Below are 18,974 nucleotides of genomic sequence, written 5' to 3' on the forward strand. Positions count from 1 at the left end.
AAAGACAGGCATCCAATCACATATCCCCACTGTCACATGTCGCTTGGCGCTGAGACTAAAGGGTGTCATCAAGGATATCCTGCATCTTGTTATCTGCAAACTGTAGTTGTTTAGAGGCTGTGAGGGAAAGAAAGAAAAGAACTGGAGACTCCACTGTGTGGATGGAAATAGCCAAAATCATTTTAGAAAACTGGGCATCTTCCCTTCCCAGTGCTGCCGAACTTTCCTGTCCATTCCAGTAAGAAAATCCTGTTTGTAGACTGTTTTCTTGCGGACACACGTCCTGTTTATGTGAACTTAGCTGCCCCTGCTGATTTTTTGTTTTTGTTTAATTGTAGAAGTAATAGTTGGCCTGAGAGCTTTATGTTTCCAGGACCTTAATGATTGTAGAACAAATCCAGTTTCTAGTTGTGTGAATCATTCCTAATCGCCACGTTGCCTTTCAGCCTTCTTTTCTCGTTGGAACAGGTCCATCTTTTTAATCGTTTTATTCGCTCAGTACCTGCGAAAAGTCTCTTTTTTCCTCCCCGGCTACAAATGTGGACACGGCTGCATCCTGTTCCGGATACAGATCTTCAAGATGTTCCCAGTAAGTAACATCCCATCTCTTAATGGGGAGAGCCTTCCACGCTAGACACCGTGGTCATCAGTCTTGCTCTATTTTCATACATCGCATCTTGCCATAGCGTTTCTCCTTTTAATTGAATGCGAATTAAAAGAAAGCACTGACACTGTATGAAGGTTGGAAACACAAAGCTGTGTTCTTTTGTCACTCGTTCCTATGGCGTTCATAATAGCCGATTTTTGCAACCAACTGCAACAGTGTTGTATAGAGGCTCTCCCGCATCCTCATTTCCCTGGCTGGTGTGTTCCTGCTGCTTCAGAGGGTTTTTCCGGTTCCTCATGTATTTGGCTCCCTCTAGTGGTGGATCCACTATTACGTTGCCTTATGTCTTGCATAAAAACCTGCAGTTTAAATCTGCAGGGAGCTATGCTGCATATAAAACACAATCAAAGCCGATATAGGGATGACCATGAACCAACTAAAAGAAGCAGTCATTAACAGAAATGTATGGCAAAAACTTTCCTGTAGAATCGCCGAGGGTCGGACACAATTGAACGGATAACATCATCAATATTGATTTAGCCACTAGAGGAAGCAAAACACATGAAGAAGGGGGAGGATCTCCAAGGCAACAGGAATACACAAACCGGGAAAATCGGGGAAAGACCTAGAACAGGGTTGTCCAAATTGTGGTTCTCCAGATGTCCATGGACTACAATTACCATGAGCCCCTGCCAGCCTGGTGTTGGCAGGGGATCATGATAATTGCAGTCCATGGACATCTGGAGAGCCACTGTTTGGCCACCGCCTCCCTAGAACTGGAAAAACAATGTCATTATTCTCAGTGACAAATTATTGTCGTTTGAATGTTAAGAAAACACCCAACAGATCGGCTTCCAAGCCTTATTTCCAGGAAGTGAAGGGTGAGATACATGGTTTTCCATTTCCACATTTTATCCTCACAATGAACCTGTTAGGTAAGTTAGAATTAGTCCAAAATCACCCAGCAAACTTCTCTGGTTCTATGGGGATCTGAGCCTCAGTTTCCTGGATCCTGGTCTAATCATTGCACGATACTTGTGTTACTTGTGTGCTCTCAATGAGCAACAAATATGAGTATTTATTACACAAAAATGACCAGGTTGAAGAGTCTCCTAAACGTCAACAGTTCTAGATACTGGCAATTATCTCAAAACGGAAATCAAAAGCAGATGGAGATTCATATTTGAGCGGACAGATACTACTACCGCTTCTAGTTTGAATGACAAAACACCCCTACAGAACTGCAGGAGCTTTTGAGTGTGGTCATGTCGAACTACTTTTTAACGATGTTTTAATCACATGGAGTCCTTCTTCCAAGTGTTGTTCCTCCATTTCATATGCTTTATTAAGAATAATAAAGCAGTGGTATTTTTGGACTATCTGCATCTCTTTATCTCCTCTCCAGATCATTCTTGCCATTTTGATGGTCTGGCTGCTGTGTTACATTCTGACAGTGACTGATGTCTTTCCTCACGACCCAAAAGCTTATGGATATAAGGCCAGAACAGACTCGAGAGGAGAAATCATGTCAACCACTCCATGGTTCCGCTTCCCCTATCCGTGTCAGTATGATTCTTTTGGACTCGCGGTATATTGGGGTTCTTTCGGCCCTGTGACCTTGCGTTTGAAGAATTTCATGCAGGATCTGATAGAAATAGGCTTTCTGAATTTTAGGTTGCTCCCTCTAGTGGTCGATTCAATATTACATTGTTTTATAAGCCACATATCTCCCTGCAGATTTAAACTGCAGTCCTCATTCGTGTGAAGAGGTGGTTCAAAACTTTCTTACCCTATGAATTGTTCCAGTATTGTGTGAAGTGATACTTCTGTAGCCAACACAAAGACCTGTTTCCTGTTGATCACGTTCTTCCTTTCATAGATACCGACTCTCCTTCCCCTACCCATAATTCCTCTCATACCGTTTTGGTGACCCTTAAGCTTTCAAGGCCATTGAATTATCTGTAATAAGCATCCAAAAGAAGGTCTCTTGCGTGGCTTCTCAGCAAGGTCTAATGCCGTAGAGTCCATCCTCCAGAGCAGCCATCATCTGGAAATCAGTTATAAAAGCAGAAGATCTCTAGGTGCCACCTGGAGTTTGTCAACCTTTCTTCCATAGCTTTCCGCCAAGTTTTGCAAGGTGGTACCTATCATGGTTTCAAAGACCAACAGCATTTATAATTAGAACAAAGTCTGAGTCCAGAGGCACCTTTAAGACCAACCAAGTTTTATTCAAGGTATAAGCTTTCGTGTGCTTGCACAGATCTCCAGATACAGTGAAACAGGGTTTCCTCAACCCTTACGTATAGGTAGGGAGAGGTGGGGGGAGATTTAATTGCCAGGAAGGGCTAGCTAGAGTCAAGAGGCCTAAATAACTGGGCAATTATAGCCAAGATTGGATTAAAGCAATTATCAAGATCTGTGAATGGCAATAAAGTCACATAGAAATACAAGTTAGTGAACTGATGTGAGAATGAAGTTTGAGGCCAGTGGCAACCCCAAAATGAAAAAGTTCAACTCTGGGTACAAACAAGGAACTGCGGGGTTTAGCATGCTCCTTTAGTTACATTGAACCCGATTTCCTTAAATATTACATACTAGGGGCTAAGCCTGTTGCATTCAGGAATACAATGGGTGCTAGATCAGGGGGGTGGAGTGGAAGAACTCTGTGGACAGCCTACCCCTCCCCCCAGGACCTGGAAAGGCCGCAGGTAGCTGTTAAGGAACTCACCAGCAGGGGCAGCTCTAACACAGAATGGATCTGCAGCCTCAGAGGGACGTGGGAGGAGGAGGGGGTGGTCAGAGGTGGGGGACGGAAGGCGACTCGCTGGCCGCTGGACAGGCAGGCAAGTCAGCTGAAGGAGGCACTCAGTGGCAGGACAGCCACCCTGAGTGGGTGTTAAGTGCTGAGTAGCACTTAAGCTATGAGATACGCTCCTCCTCCAAGGCCTTACCAGAAATATTAAGTGGAACAGATTTTTTTTGGGGGGGAGGGAATGTGAGAACTGAGTTGGAGTCTAGTGGCCCCTCCAAAAACCAACACGTTCAATTTTTGGCTATGAGACCTGAGTGACTTAGCATGTGCAGGGAGATAAGAAGCTGATATCCCTGTTGAGCCCAGGGGGTTAATTTATCCTAACTGCTGTAATAACTTGTAATTTATCAACCTCCCATTCCAGTCTATTTCTGAAAGTCCTTTTCAATAAAACAGCTACTTTGAGGTCCCCTACTGAGTGCCCTGGGAGGTTGAAATGTTCTGCTGCTGAACTTCTCTTACTGTAAATATGTTGTCTTAATATCCAACTGATACCTTCCTGCCCGTAATTTAAACGCATTATTGTGAGTCCCATCCCATTCTGTAGGCATTGGCCCCTGATTCTCCAAGTTATGTCTCTGTCGACTCAGCCCATTTGCAGTAATCAGTTTCCTGTATGGTTGGCTCTGGCTTACACCTACTTGCCTTTCCTCATTCTAGGCCAGTGGGGGATCCCTACAGTGACAGCTGCTGCGGTGCTGGGAATGTTCAGTGCTACCCTGGCGGGGATCATTGAGTCGATTGGTGATTATTATGCCTGTGCTAGGCTTGCTGGAGCTCCGCCTCCACCTGTGCATGCCATTAACAGGTAGGCAGGAGACAAGCAGTACCCCCTGCTTCTTTGCATTGCTTTGAGAGTTGGGGAAACGTCAGGCCACGATTGTCTCCATATGAAATCCTGCCTCCCCATCACGGGCTCACAAGGAAACTGGCTGATGAGCTACTAGAAGAAGCAGCAGCCCCTGCATTCTTTGTGACCCAAAAGGCTTCCCGGCAGATCATAACCGAGGAATGAGACTCATGTGTCAAGACTAGGCGTGTGCAATTCAGTTCCAGTTGTTTGAAATTTGGATACTTATTGGACAAATCGGGTCTGAATCCCCCTGAAGTTAAACTGCCTGAATCAGTCTTAACCGAATCACCAAGCTGTGATTCAAATGTGATTCAGCCTTCTGGAGATGGACAGTTTAAAGGGTCCATCTATTCCATGGTCTGGGGGAGCGGGGGTTTGAGGTAGAGGCATGAAGTCTGTATTGTAGCTGCAAGAGCCTCTCCTCAAAAGAACCCCCAAGTTTCAAAAAGATTGGGCCAGGGGGTCCAATTCGACGGGCAGCCAAAGAGGGTGCCCCCATCCAACCTCTGTTGTTTCCAATGGCAAGATAAGGACAGAATCTTTTTTTCCTCACCATTGTACAAGAGATTTCACTCATCACTCTGGGACAGACTTGTGGGGGGGGGTTGTATTTGAACTACTTTTTCAAAACATGGAACTCCCCGTCCCTGACTGGAGTTAACCAGTTTAGCATTCTTAGTAAATAGAGCAGGGGTGACCAAATTGTGGCTCTCCAAATGTCCATGGGCTACAGTGGCAGGGGCTCAGGGGGATTGTGGTCCATGGTCATCTGGAGAGCTTCAATTTGGCCATCCCAGAACTAAGGCTTAAATTTCCCCCAATTAGTTTTGAATTCTACATTATGACATGTCGCCCTGTGATTCCTGCATTCTGTGGTCCTTTGATCTTGATCATAGAATCATAGAATCGTAGAGCTGGAAGGGACCTCCAGGCAACCCTAACTTATAAAATCTCGGTTCTACTCCGCAAAAGTTTGGGTGGAAATAACACATCACCCTTTAGCTCCAGTTTATTGAACATAGCTCAATGGTTCAGAATACAGCAGCTTGTTCCTTGGTTGCATGAACAGGGAGTTTGGGCTATGTGGAGGGGATGGGGATTACCATCCACTCGGGGCCCTACTACTCTCTGCTGGTCTCCCCACTTGAAACATCCACTGGCAGGAACCCCTCCAAACTCTGACCAGTCCCCATGGGGAGACAAATATTAGGAGGTCGTTTTTATGGATTGCGGTTTCATTGCTTCCTACAGATTGTTTTGAAATGTTGTAAACCATACTGTGCTAACAGGGATGGGGTGGTACATCAGCCTTTTCCAAATTTTGACCATAAAGGAACCTCTGAAATATTTTTCAGGCTTCAGGGATGCCCCAGAAGTGGTGACCTGGCCCTTCAGAGAAGTAAGATGCAGGAGCCAGCCAATCAATTGATCGATTATTTATGGCTTATATTGTGGAGAAAGAGACTAGGGCCATAGAGGGATGAGAGGTGGGCTCTGGGGTTATCTGGTGATGTCAGCGGCCACCTGAACTTCTGGGAAAGGCCACATAACTCCTGGGGAGCTCTCAGGTTCCCTGAAATCCTGGTTGGGAATCCTTGTGGAATTTAAATAAAATATTTACTTATTTAGTGTGATACCCCCCTTTTTTCTTTTCCCCCAGGGGCATTTTTACAGAGGGGATCTCTTGCATAATCGCTGGGTTGCTCGGCACAGGTAATGGTTCCACTTCCTCCAGCCCTAACATCGGAGTCTTGGGCATCACCAAGGTACAATATTGCCATATTTGATCATATCTTCTGTTTCGGGGATCTCTCAGGAGCCGTGCTGTGTTGGGAGGAGGCTTGGGGATATCTATTGGCATGGAACCATGCTGTCTGTCTCCTCCTATGCTCCAGGGATAGCACTGGGCTACCAGTTTATTGGACTTACGCAGGATAAACTGGATTTTTTAATCCTCCAGGTGGGAATCTTGTGCATGTTGCATGGGGTGGGGTGGGGGAGCATCCTGGGAGAAAACATTTAAAAAGAAGAATAAGGCCTCATCTGCTTACTGGACGTTTTTACTATAGAGTTGTAATGGCCTTTGGCTATATACAATAAATGTTTTCATATCGTTTTCGTACTATAGAGTTGCTGGTGATTCCTAGAATTTCAGGAAGTGGAAAGGGTACTTCTGTACCGATACTCAGGACAAGAGGCTACTGTTAAGACAGAATATGGAGAAACAGAATGGTTTTCAGTTGGCAAAGGTGTCAGACAAGGATGTAATTTATCTCCCTATCCATAAGAAGCATTGTTTTTATACCCCACTTTTCACTGCCTGAAGGAGTCTTAAAGTGGCTCACAATTAGCTTTCCTTCCTCTCCCCACAACAGACATCCTGTGAGGGAGGTGAGGTTGAGAGAGCTCTGACATAACTGCTCCGGTAGAACAGCACTATCAGGGCTGGGATGAGCCCAAAGTCACCCAGCTGGCTGCATGTGGAGGAGGGGGGAATCAAACCCGGCTCACCAGATTAGAAGCCACTGCTTTTAACCACTAAACCATACTGGTTCCACTCTTAACCACTACACCATGCTGGCTCTCTACGGAAAACTGGATAAAATTTGTGGAAGGAACATTAACAATTTGAGAAATGGAGGTAGCACCACATTCCTGGCAGAAAATAGTGAAGACTTGAAACAACTGCTGATGAAGAAGCAGGAAGGGTCAAAGCAGGATTACAGCTGAACATTAAGAAGACAACATTAATGAGTACTGGGGAATTACATAACTTTAAGGTTGCTTGTGAAGAGATTGAAATAGATCCGGATTTTCTGTTCTTGCCTCATCAACCAAAAGGGAGTCTGCAACCAAGAAATCGGAAGGAGATTGAGACTAGAAAGGCAGACCCTTAAGTGCAAGAGCACGGTTCAGGCAACCAAAATCACAATAAGTTGTACTAATTGTATTTCCAGTTATGACATGATATATGCATGTGAAAGTTTGGTAATGAAGCAAGATGATTCCTTTGAACTGTGATGTTGGAGAAGAGTTTTACAGATTCTGTGGACCAGCAGAAAGACAAGCCAGTGGGTCCTGGATCTAATCAAACCAACTCTTCCTGGAAGCTAAAATGATAAAACTGAGGCTACTGTACTTTGGTCACATTATGAGAAGGCAGGAGTCACTGGAAAAAACAGACGCTGAAGGCAGCAGGAAAAGAGGAATGCCCAACATGAGATCGATTGACTGTCAAGGAAGCCACGGACCTTAGTTTGCAAGACCTGATAAAGGATGTTAGTAGGATGCCCAAGGAAGTGGTGAGCTCCCCCTCACGGGCTGTCTTCAAGCAACGACTGGACAGATACTTATTCTGGATGCTTCAGGCTGATCCTGCATTGAGCAGGGAGTTGGACTACATGGCCTGTATGGCCCCTTCCAACTCTAGGATTCTATGAGTTCATAAGGTCACCCGAAGTTGTCTGTGACAATAACACTTAATATACACACAAGAATCACCAGGAACTGTATAGTAAAACTGGAGGTTCTTACCATATAATTTCAGATAATTCCTAGAGCTCATCTTTTCACTTCTGGGTCGCTCTAGGAATCTCCAGGAACTCTTTGGTGGGAATTTCCTGTAAGTAGGCCTTATGCTTTTTCATTTTTCTTCTGCTGGTTGGGCAGCCTTACGCAAGTCCCTTTGTAGTTGGGGTCTCTGCTGCCTTTGATTTCATTCATATGGCTGCCTACCATAATCCCTGGAGGGTCATCACTGAAATAATTCAGCTGTCTCTCCATTAAGTAAAACAAAGGGTTCATTTTGGGGTGCAGGGTAACAGAACTGTCTTATAACATCATTGAAGAGCTGCTTGTACCTTCCTGATGTTCAAGTTATCACAGTAGTGACCTTGGTTCGAGGCATACAACAACCTTTTGTAAGGAGTGGCAAACATCTCCTCTGACGTCACTTCAGCTGTCCACTATAATCCCATTACAGCAAAATACTAAAATATAATCCAGTCATTGTTTGCAGGATAAGCTTTTAACACACCCAATTGGGTGGCGATCAAGAAGTTGCTACAATTTTATCCAGTCTTAGCAGCATTGTTTTCTTCTCACATATTTCAGTGCTGCATAAAAATGGTGTCAAAGTAAGCAGCTGTGGTCCCTCCGTAGCAAAATCCCAAAGAAAATAAGGGAAGGAATGTTGAAAGAGTTTCAATATGCAGAGAGGGCGGAGCACCAGGCTGCCTAAAGAATAAAGTCGTTTTATTTATGAGAAACAACTATGTATAGAAAGAGATAGAGACCGAACTATCTAGCTAGGTGTGGTCATTCTTCTGATCAACCGCTGTTCTGGAGGCAAGCAGGGAGCCTCCAGAGCCAATCAGGACCTTTGAAAAATGCCAGAAAGTTCCTATTCTAACTAAGCCAAATACACATCTCCTCCCATGCCCCTATAAGACAGTAAATTCTGCTCAGTCATGCATACAGCAGTTTTTGCATTTTCCAACATGGAAGACCCTTTCTTAAGCCCAATCAAAATAACACAACACATCGTTCAAGCTTTCAGGTTCTCCAAAGCTCTTCATCAGGCTGGGTGCTAAAAAAGCCGGGGAGGATAATGACTGAAGTTCTTCCTCCCCAGTGATTTGGGATGATCAGCTTTGGGAATAGTTCTGTTTTAATCGACTGCTTCTCCATCAGTAAAATGGAAATATTGGTTTCTGTTGCAGTAATTTTAGGTAATTCAGTGAAAGTTAAACTGAATAAAAACAGTTTATTTGACAAATATGATATAAAAGCAGCCAGCCATCTGCCCTGAGAGATTCAGAGTCTAACCAGGGAAAGAGAGATAAATAAGTAGATACCAAGGGGGGGGGGGGGGTTGGTATAAAAAATTGGTCACTGCTTGTAACCTTTAAAGTCCTCAGTGATCTGGGGGGGGGGGTGTCACACTTAAAGGACTGCCTTGCCTGCTATGATCCCCTGTGGTGTTCCTGTTCTGCTGTACATGGGATTTTGGTGGTGCCTGGCTTTTGATTCACCCATTTGAGTGTGGCAAGGGCGAGATCCTTTTCCATTGTGGCCCCAACCTGGTGGGATGGTTCGTTTGACGAGACTTGTGCGTCTGCAAGGCATGTAAGGCAGAGTTATTCCGCCAGGTGTTCCGCTAAGGTAATTTTGGTGAACTCTACCATCAGGGCTGTTGATTTTCATGCCAGAAGCAAACTCCCCCCCCCCCCCGTAATACTAACATTCTGGGTGTCATTTCCTTTGGCCACCTTTCCCATGCAGGTGGGCAGCAGAAGGGTCGTGCAGTATGGTGCTGGGATCATGCTCATTCTGGGCACCATTGGCAAGTTTACAGCATTGTTTGCTTCTCTCCCAGACCCCATCCTTGGAGGAATGTTCTGCACCTTGTTCGGTAAGTTTGATCCGTCCATAAGGTTTCTTGGGAATGTGCTCTGTTTGAATTTCTTGGCCATGTGCAAGTATTATTACAAAGCTGAAGAAGTCTCACGATGAAACTAGACTTTTCCTAGGAGTCTGGTTTTGTTTTGATGACATTCGAGACTCTGAGGACAAGAACTTCTCTTTGTGTTCCTTGAGTAGGAACATTGGAATTCTTCTGTTAATTGTAAGATTTTTTGAGCCACACGTGTCCCCCCCCCTCCCCGTTTGTATCCAGGGTGTATTTCGACTTTGTTATTCTGATTTCCATTTTTGTAGGCATGATCACGGCCGTGGGGCTCTCCAACCTGCAGTTTGTTGACATGAACTCCTCCCGCAATCTGTTTGTTCTGGGCTTTGCCATGTTTTTCGGGCTCACACTTCCAAACTACCTGGATTCCCATGCAGAAGCCATCAACACAGGTAACGGAATAGTCACCGAAACTTTTGCCTGATCTAGGGATGATGACCACTGCGGCTGAATTTGTGTTTTGACATCTACTGGGAGCAGAGCCTAGCTAAGCCCTCAGCCTCTGGAGTCTATGCCTGTGAAAAAAGGATCCTGTGGCTTCTAATATTTCATTGTTTCACATTGGCACTAAGATCCCTGACGCTGGCGACATAAAACCTTTGTTGACATGACAGTCACGTTTCGTTCCGTTTCTCGATTGGTATCGTTTCTCGTTTTCAAACAGGGCTTGCCTTTTAAAAGCCTGTATCTTTATTACAGGGGTAGCATTCGCTGGCAGGGGCTCATGGGAATTGTAGTCCACGGACATCTGGAGGGCCGCAGTTTGACTACCCCTGCTTTATTATTTTAAGAAGCATTTCCACCCTAATTCAGGCTCCTGTGCTGATTCCCTACGAGTAAGGTAGCAACATAAATTGACACAAGTAATTGTTTGAAACTGGATTCAGGTGGGTGGCTGTGTTGGCCGGAAGCAGCAGAACAAAGTTTGAGTCCAGGGACACCTTTAAGACAGACAAAGTCTTATATGAGGTCTACGCTTTTGTGTGCAAGCCCACTTCTTCAGGTAGCATTCAAAGATGATGATGATGAGGAGGAGGAGGAGGAGGATTTATTCGATTTATTTATCTTATTTATTTATATTTATATACCCCCTCCCCCGAAGGCTCAGGGCAGTTTACAGGGAACAAGAAACAGGTACAGATAGCATAAGGAAACACATGTGACAACAGCAATAACAATACAGCAATAATAACTCCAACATGATAATAGCAGTAATAATAAGATAGAACTGCAAAGGAGCCTCAGCTCAACTCTTACTGGGACCCAGTGCACTAGGCAGATTAGTGGCGGTCATAATAGGAGGTGGGGGGCTGAGGGCCAATTGGAAGCGATGGTCCAGGTCAACCTCAACCAAATGCCTGGTGGAAGCATTTCTTACCCGCCACTCCCGAAAGGCTAGTGGCGGGTTACAAAGGTCTGTATAAAAACCCCATAGCATTCGAAGTTAGCATAAGAACTCCATTGCATTCCAAGATAGCACTGAAAGATAGCGTTCGAAGTTAGCAGTCAAAGATAGCAAAGGCCAGTCAAAGACAGCATTTGAAGATAGCGTTCAAAGATAACATTCAAAGTTGGCATTTGATGATGGTCTTCTTTTTTGACAATAATTTTATTTATTCTATATCAATATATATCAAAAGAAGTGGGGAGGGAAAGACAATCGAGACAATAATCTTGTGATCTAATACAAGAATAAACCGATTTTAGGGAAAAAAAGGCCCCAGCGGTCATAACATTCTTCGGGTAGTCTTTTGTTCAATGAGTTGGCGAGCCTTGCCATGGCGGCCTGTTCTCTAACCATCCATCCAAGTCAGATAGTTCTTGTTGCTCCCATCCTGAGGCAACCGGGAGTCTAGCTGCAGTTGTGTATTTGAAGCCAGCATTCAAAGAAAGTGTGCATGTTCATCAACACTTTATACCTTTAATAAAAACGTTGTTGGTCTCAAAGGTGCCATGGGACTCGCACTTTATTTTGTTTGAAACGGGGTTATTTTTATGTAAGCACAGGGATCCTCAACCTGTGGTCCTCCAGATGTTCAAGGACTACAGTTCCCATGAGCCCCTGCCAGCAAATGCTGGCAGGGGGTCATGGGAATTGTAGTCCTTGAACATCTGGAGGACCACAGGTTGAGGATCCCTGCGTAAGCAGACCCAGCTCACCAGGAGAACACAGGCTTTGGACGTAGATGGTCCCAGGCTCAATCCTTTGCATCTCCAGTTGAAGGCCTCAAGTAGAAAGTAGGCATTGAGGGAAGGGCAGAGGCCTTGGAGAGTTGCTGTCAGTCAGAGGAGGCCTTCGTAGACTGATGTTAAGACTCAGGATATGGCCGCAGCTTCCTGTGTGTACTTTTCCTGCGATGGCTTGTGTTCCTCCCTGCAGTTGAGAGGAGACCAGGAGAACCTTTGTTCCCTCTCCCAAAATACTAGAACTCGGGGGCACGTGATGACACTGATGGACAGTAGATTCATAACAAACAAAATGCTTTATTCAACGAGCCATTAAAATGTGGAATTCACTGTCAGATGATGTTGTTAATGGTCACAGATCCAGGCAGCTTGAAAAGAGGATTAGACAAGGAGGCTAGGTTCAAGATGGAGGCCTACAAATACCACTAACAAGCTGGCCTCCCTACCTAAATGATGAATATCTGTATGTCCGCTCAACACGTCACAGCAAAACAGTTTATCTCCCCCTCCCTCCTACTGGAGAGAAGGCGGTGAGCTCCCGGTGGTTTTAACGCAAATTCGATTGTTTTTGAAATGTTTTTGTCATGGCTGGCAGATGCTGAAATAAAATGCGATGGATCCCTTTTAAAATGTTTTTAATCATTGTTTTATTTTATGAGATGTTGCGAGCCACTCTGAGCCCTCAGGGAAGGGCGACATAGAAATCTGAAAATAAATAAATAAATGGAGGCTAGGTCCATCACTGGCTACTAGCCATGGGAACTAAAGATGGCTTCCACGTTCAGAGGCTGTAGACCTCTGTGTCCTGGTGCCAAGTGGCAGCATCAAAGCTGCCCTGTGCCCAGTTATGGACCCTCAAGAGGAACTGGCTGGCCACTGTGTGAGACAGGATGCTGGACTAGATGGACCACTGGGCTGATCCAGCAGGGCTCTTAATATGTTCTAGTGAAGGCCTCGGCCTCTATGCCCTGTTGTTGGCTCTTCAGAGGAACTGGTTGGCCACTGTGTGAGACAGGACACTGGACTAGATGGACCACTGGTCTGGTCCAGCAGGGCTCTTCATATGTTCTAGTGAAGGCCTCGGCCTCTATGCCCTGTTGTTGGCCCTCCAGAGGAACTGGTTGGCCACTGTGTGATACAGGATGCTGGACGAGATGGACCACTGGTCTGGTCCAGCAGGGCTCTTATTATGTTCTAGTGAAGGCCTCGGCCTCTATGCCCTGTTATTAGCCCTCTAGAGGAACTGGTTGGCCACTGTGTGAGACAGGATGCTGGACGAGATGGACCACTGGTCTGGTCCAGCAGGGCTCTTATTATGTTCTAGTGAAGGCCTCGGCCCCTATGCCCTGTTGTTGGCCCTCCAGAGGAACTGGTTGGGACAGGATGCTGGACGAGATGGACCACTGGTCTGATCCAGCAGGGATTTTCATATGTTCTTACGTTCTCTTGCAGGCATCGCTGAAATAGACCAAATATTAACAGTGCTGTTAACCACAGAAATGTTTGTTGGAGGTAGCATTGCATTTATACTGGACAACACAATTCCAGGTACCGTTATTTTAGTGCCTTGTGGTGTGCTTGTTTCGTGTCTTGAGTTCACAGAATCCAAAGGACATCAATCGCATTCTAGTCCCACTGAAGGTCGGTTTCATTGAGAGAGTCTGCATTCATTCATTCAACAGATTTATATACCGCTTTACCTATCAAAGCTGAAAGCTGTTTCCAAATGTAAAAATAAATCCATGTACAAATTAAAGCATGATCTCCTAAAAGGGGTAGTAAAAAGCCCACTGAAGAAGAAGAGCTGGATTTTGTACACCCCACTTTTCACTACCTGGAAGAGTTCCAAAGTGGCTTACAAATGCCTTTCCCTTCCTCACACCTCAACAGATACCCTGTGAGATAGGTGAGGCTGAGAGAGTTCTAAGGTAACTGCCCTGCGAAAACAGCTCTGAGCTGTGACTAGCTCAAGGTTGTCCAGCTGGCTGTATGTGGAGGGACAGGGAATCAAACCCAGTTCTCCAGATCAGACTGCGCAGCTCTTAACCACTACACCATACTGGCTGTTCTACTAAACTACACAAGGGAAGGGACTACTTTCATAATATTTTGCAGCCCATTCCAAAGGGATGGAGCTGCCATGGATAACATTCTTGCCCAGGGTGAGGCTGTCTCCCTTTCTCTTAGACAAAGAATCAAAAGTAGGCTCTGGTGAAGAGAGGGTAGGTTCCATCCAGGTTCACGTGGGGAGCAGCAGATCTCTCGGTTAAGTGTGTTCCAGTCCATAAGGAGATTTAATGATAAAAAACAGCACCTTGAATGGGGCCTGAAGTCAAACTGGTAGCCAGTGTAATTGACCCAGGGCTGATCTAATTGACCCCTCCTGCCAACAAATATAGGACTGCTTCCTAAGCCAATTGTAGTTTCCACATCATCTTCAAGGGCAGCCCCACAAAGAGTACATAGTAGTAATCTAGTCTTGAGATTACAGTAGTATGTGTTATCTTCGAGGGCAGCCTCACATGGAGTACACTGTGGCAATCTACTCTTGAGGTTACACAGAATGGGGCAATAGAAGTGTTACTGCAGCAAATACACATTTGCCATCTGTTTGTATCGGGTAGAATTTTGTACCATGGTTTTAGTTACCTATTTGCTAATTACTGGTCTCCGGGGACCTGTGTTCCTGTCATTACCATCCTGCCTTTGTTTAACCGCCTGGGCCTACCGTTGAAAAAAAGACACCATTTTAGGGCCAGCATTAACAAAACACCGACGGACCAAAATGCATTAATAACGAATTAGCAGAAACGACGTTCTCTGAATGTTTTGACTCCAGCCTTCCTTCCAAGCTCATCCGGTTTCCCTCTGATCTTGACCCCTTCCCAGGGACACAAGAGGAACGTGGCCTCGTGCAGTGGAAAGCTGGGGTGCACGCCAACAGCGAAACCTCTTCGAGCCTGAGGAGTTACGACTTTCCATTTGGGATGGGGTTGGTTAAAAGCTGCTCGTGGCTGAAATATGTGCCCGTCTGCCCAGTGTTCAAGGGCTTCAAATCCAGGCCGAAGACGGAGGCCAGCGCATCAGAACACACACCGGACTTGAACGACATCCCGGTCATATGCTCAAGGGTTTGAAAAGACTCCCTGTGAAGAGCCGTGGGGAATGCGACAACCAAGGGGAAGCATCGGTGGGAAGGAGGGCATGGGACGTTCCCGTATGCTTCCGATGGGTCCCAAAATTAATGACCGGACTGTGCAGGAAGACATGTGAGGCGAACGAATGCTGCTCTTGCACCGTTTTTATACCAGGAGTTAAAAGGTAGGAACAAAAATTGAACCCAGAACCCTTCTCTATACTGAGTGAGGAGAACAACCTTATTTGCTGGGAGAAACCCCCCCCCCCCCGCCCCAATTTTGAAAGCTGCATACCCAGTAAGCGTTTTAAAGAAATATAATTGTGCAGCGAACAAGTGACATCAGTTTAACATTAGCAGACCAGTCAAAAGATGATGGAATCCTGTCCAGGTATTTAAAAAAAAAATCTGGACTTCCAGTGATAATTATGCACATATAATTGCCTTACTTTTATGTTGATTCCTTATTTTCATTCTGCTGCTGTGATTGTTTTAGCAAATTGGACCTTTTTGTTTCATGCAAGAACAGAGCAACAGGTGGGGCCAGACTCTTCTTTGGCATTTCCGAGTTTCTTTTCAGAACCACAGGGACTGGATTTTTATCATTTTTTTAAATAAAAAAATTAACTCAAGACCTCAAGTTGTGTTTCTACGACGTTCGTGCTGTTACTGAACAATGCAAAACACACACCAAGGGACCCTTGGCTTCACACGCTCCAATGCAAAATTTGGGATTTTTCTGGCAAGAGGAACTTAAGCCCCAGAAGAAGTGGGCCTGTACGGCCCCATGCAAGAAGCTGGACACTAGCTCTTACAGAAAGATGTCTCTGGACTCACCAAAATGGAAGAGCATCTGGAATCTAACTTCTGCGTGAAATTCCAAAGGAGGATCTTTACATAAACAGAGTACCCCTCCTCTACTGCACCAATAAAATTCCACTATTAATACCCGCTTTTGCAAAGTGTGGAACATTCTCAGTGAGATCAGGACTCTGAGTCCTTAAGCCGTTCTGCAGGGCTTGTAAAATGGGATTGTTCCATCAGGCCTATGGTTGAAGCCTTGGAATAACATCAGAAATCCACTGGCACCCTTGTCCAAATACACCCAATGAAACTCCATCTGAGGGTTTATATTTAGATGAGGGACAAAGCCTGTTGCATTCAGGAATTCAATGGGCACTAGATTGGGGTGGGTGGGGGTGGAAGAGCTCTGTGGATGGCCTCCCCCTCCCCCCAGGACATGGAAAGGCTGCAGGCAGCTGTTAGCTGTCACCGGCAGGGGCAGCTCTCACGCAGCAGGGATCTGCAGCCTCCAAGCCTCAGAGGGAAGTGGGAGGAGGAGGGGGTGGTGAGGGGTGGGGGACGGAAGGTGATTGGCTGGCTGCTGGACAGACAGGTCAGCTGGTTGGAGGAGGAGGCACTCAGGGGCGGGACAGCCACCCTGAGTGGGTGTTAAGCGCTGAGTGGCACTTAAGCCATCCTCCAAGCCCTTACCAGAAATATATTATGTGGAACGGATATTCTCCCCCCCCCCTTCTCTTCCTGAGAAGGATTTGGCTTTCAGGTACATTAATTTTGTGTGCTTTTTAAAAGCTTAGATTTTAAAATGTTTAATTCTGTAAATTTAAATTGTCTGATGATGTGATCCGCCTTGAGCCTTTGGGGAAGGGTGGAAGCAATGCTGTTACCAAAGCAATCCAGCTGCACTACAAAGTACGCTGCTAGCAAAACGCTTCTAGTTTCGGTTTTGCTCTTCAAGTTTACTAGTGAGGTGTACTTTTTAATAGCTGGCAGATATCACAGTCCTGTTTCCGAAGATGCTTAAGAAACACAAAATCTGTTCCCCGACTTTCGAGGAAATGCGCTTTGCTGACAGAAATAAGATTGCATCAAATTTCGCAAGTCTACTGGAGAGTCACAGCTGTTGCAAGAGATGCAAACGCTTGCAAAATGGCCAGCGTTAAGGAGCTCTGCAGACATTCTGATTCTGCACGGGAATACAGGAACTGGAGACCAAAATTGAGTCTGGTAGCTTCATAAAAACAAACTATATTCCAGGACAAAATTTGAGTCCACTGGTACAGCTTTAAATCAAGGTTTAAGACACCCTGTGAGGGAGGTGAGGCTGAGAGAGGCCTGATATTACTGAAGAAGAGTTGGTTCTTATATGCCGCTTTTCTCTCCCAGAAGGAGTCTCAAAGTGGCTTACAGTCGCCTTCCCTTTCCTCTCTCCACAACAAACACCCTGTGAGGTGGGTGAGGCTGAGAGAGCCCTAATATCACTGCTCAGTCAGAACAGCTTTATCAGTGCCATGGCAAGCCCAAGGTCACCCAGCTGGCTGCATGTGGGGGAGCGGGTCACCAGATCATAAATCCGCACTCCTGACCACTACACCAAGCTGGCTCTCATCTAGCAAGTCATTGATGCAGAACTTAGCTCTCCTATAAAATCACTCTGTTCTTAAGCAAATCGCTATTTGTCAGTCTCCACATCTGCTATATGGGAATCATTTATAGTTTTACAGTTAGGACGCCCAAAGTTCCCTCATTTAAAAGGGCTATACTGTTATCTACTTTTTGTGGATAGAATCAAGTAAATAAAAACGCCTATCTTAAAACTGACATAAATGGATCAGATTGGGCAAGACCTAGTGACCATTTCCTTCAATGCCCACAAAACCACCAACGATATATGATGTTTTTTCGGATAACACAGCCATGCACCTTGCGAAGACTGGAATTCCCAGGGCTCATGTTGAAGGTGCAATGGTCTCACCATTCCACATAAGCAACCACAGTAAGCCTCATTGTTATGGGTATGGGAATGAAAATTGAGGACTGGAAATGGGCATGAATAATGCCTGGACTCTGCTGTAGCTGGAAGGGGAATGTTAAGAAGTACAAGGGATGTGACAGCTTATACCAGGGATAGTCAAACTGCGGCCCTCCAGATGTCCATGGACTACAATTCCCAGGAGCCCCTGCCAGCGAATGCTGGCAGGGGCTCCTGGGAATTGTAGTCCATGGACATCTGGAGGGCCGCAGTTTGACTACCCCTGTTGTAAGTCCTGAGGTTGTTCTTTATACCCTGCTTTTCACTACCTGAAGGAGTCTCAAAGCGGCTCACAATCGCCTTCCCTTCCTCTCCCCACAACAGACACCCTGTGAGGTGGGTGAGGCTGAGAGAGCCCTGATAGGACTGCTCCGTGAGAACGGCACTATAAAGACTGTGACCAGTCCAAGGTCACCCAGCTGGCTGCATGTGGAGGAGCGGGGAATCAAACCCAGCTCACCAGAAGCAGCTGCCGCTCTTTACCAAACCACCACACCGGCTTGTATCTGCCGGCTCGCTTGCTTTCAGTGGTCTCGGTTTTGAATGTCGGCATCTTTCAACAGACTTTATTTTAAAACCAAAGACAGGAGCGGCTAACCGAAACAGCTTAAGAGGAACACAGCTTCACTTTGCAAACTAAAGAATAATAAATTCGCCAAGGGTAATACCAAAGCACCTAGGTAACTGACATAACTGATCCGGCATGGGAAACGTTTCTGCTATCCCGGACCTAAGCATACGGGCCAACAACTTTCATGGATTTACTGGGACTGAGGCCAGATAGCCTTTGAGGAGGGGAAGGAAAACCAGCCAAATGGGCAACAGCGGCCTGTATTGTTGGCACTTTTGTAAGGCAACACCTTCAAAAAAGGTAAGCCAGCCAGAACCGATCCTGCACCTTGAAGAAGAGTTGGGTCTTATATGCTTTTCTCTACCCGAAGGAGGCTCAAAGCGGCTTTCATTCGCCTTCCCTTCCCTTTCTTCTCCCTATAACCGACACCGACACCCTGTGAGGGAGGTGAGGCTGAGAGAGCCCTAATATCAAAGAGTTGGTTCTTATATGCCATTTTTCTCTA

The 18,974-nt window shown here is 45.7% G+C and overlaps 1 protein-coding gene across 1 annotated transcript in view; it reads left to right on the forward strand.

The window, feature by feature from the left end:
* Nucleotides 1–15,697, forward strand: part of SLC23A1 (solute carrier family 23 member 1) — a 42,049-nt gene extending 26,352 nt beyond the window's left edge. Inside the window, exons 7-14 of the mRNA XM_077312621.1 lie at nucleotides 469–589; nucleotides 2,013–2,169; nucleotides 4,080–4,227; nucleotides 5,933–6,038; nucleotides 9,556–9,685; nucleotides 9,991–10,134; nucleotides 13,382–13,477; nucleotides 14,819–15,697. Coding sequence (XP_077168736.1) covers nucleotides 469–589; nucleotides 2,013–2,169; nucleotides 4,080–4,227; nucleotides 5,933–6,038; nucleotides 9,556–9,685; nucleotides 9,991–10,134; nucleotides 13,382–13,477; nucleotides 14,819–15,066 — 1,150 coding nt within the window. The 3' untranslated portion in view covers nucleotides 15,067–15,697. The remainder of the gene's footprint in view (nucleotides 1–468; nucleotides 590–2,012; nucleotides 2,170–4,079; nucleotides 4,228–5,932; nucleotides 6,039–9,555; nucleotides 9,686–9,990; nucleotides 10,135–13,381; nucleotides 13,478–14,818) is intronic.
* The last annotated feature ends 3,277 nt before the right edge of the window (nucleotides 15,698–18,974 follow it).

The sequence above is a fragment of the Paroedura picta genome, chromosome 1, assembly GCF_049243985.1.
Source record: "Paroedura picta isolate Pp20150507F chromosome 1, Ppicta_v3.0, whole genome shotgun sequence".
Classification (NCBI taxonomy): Eukaryota; Metazoa; Chordata; class Lepidosauria; order Squamata; family Gekkonidae; genus Paroedura; species Paroedura picta.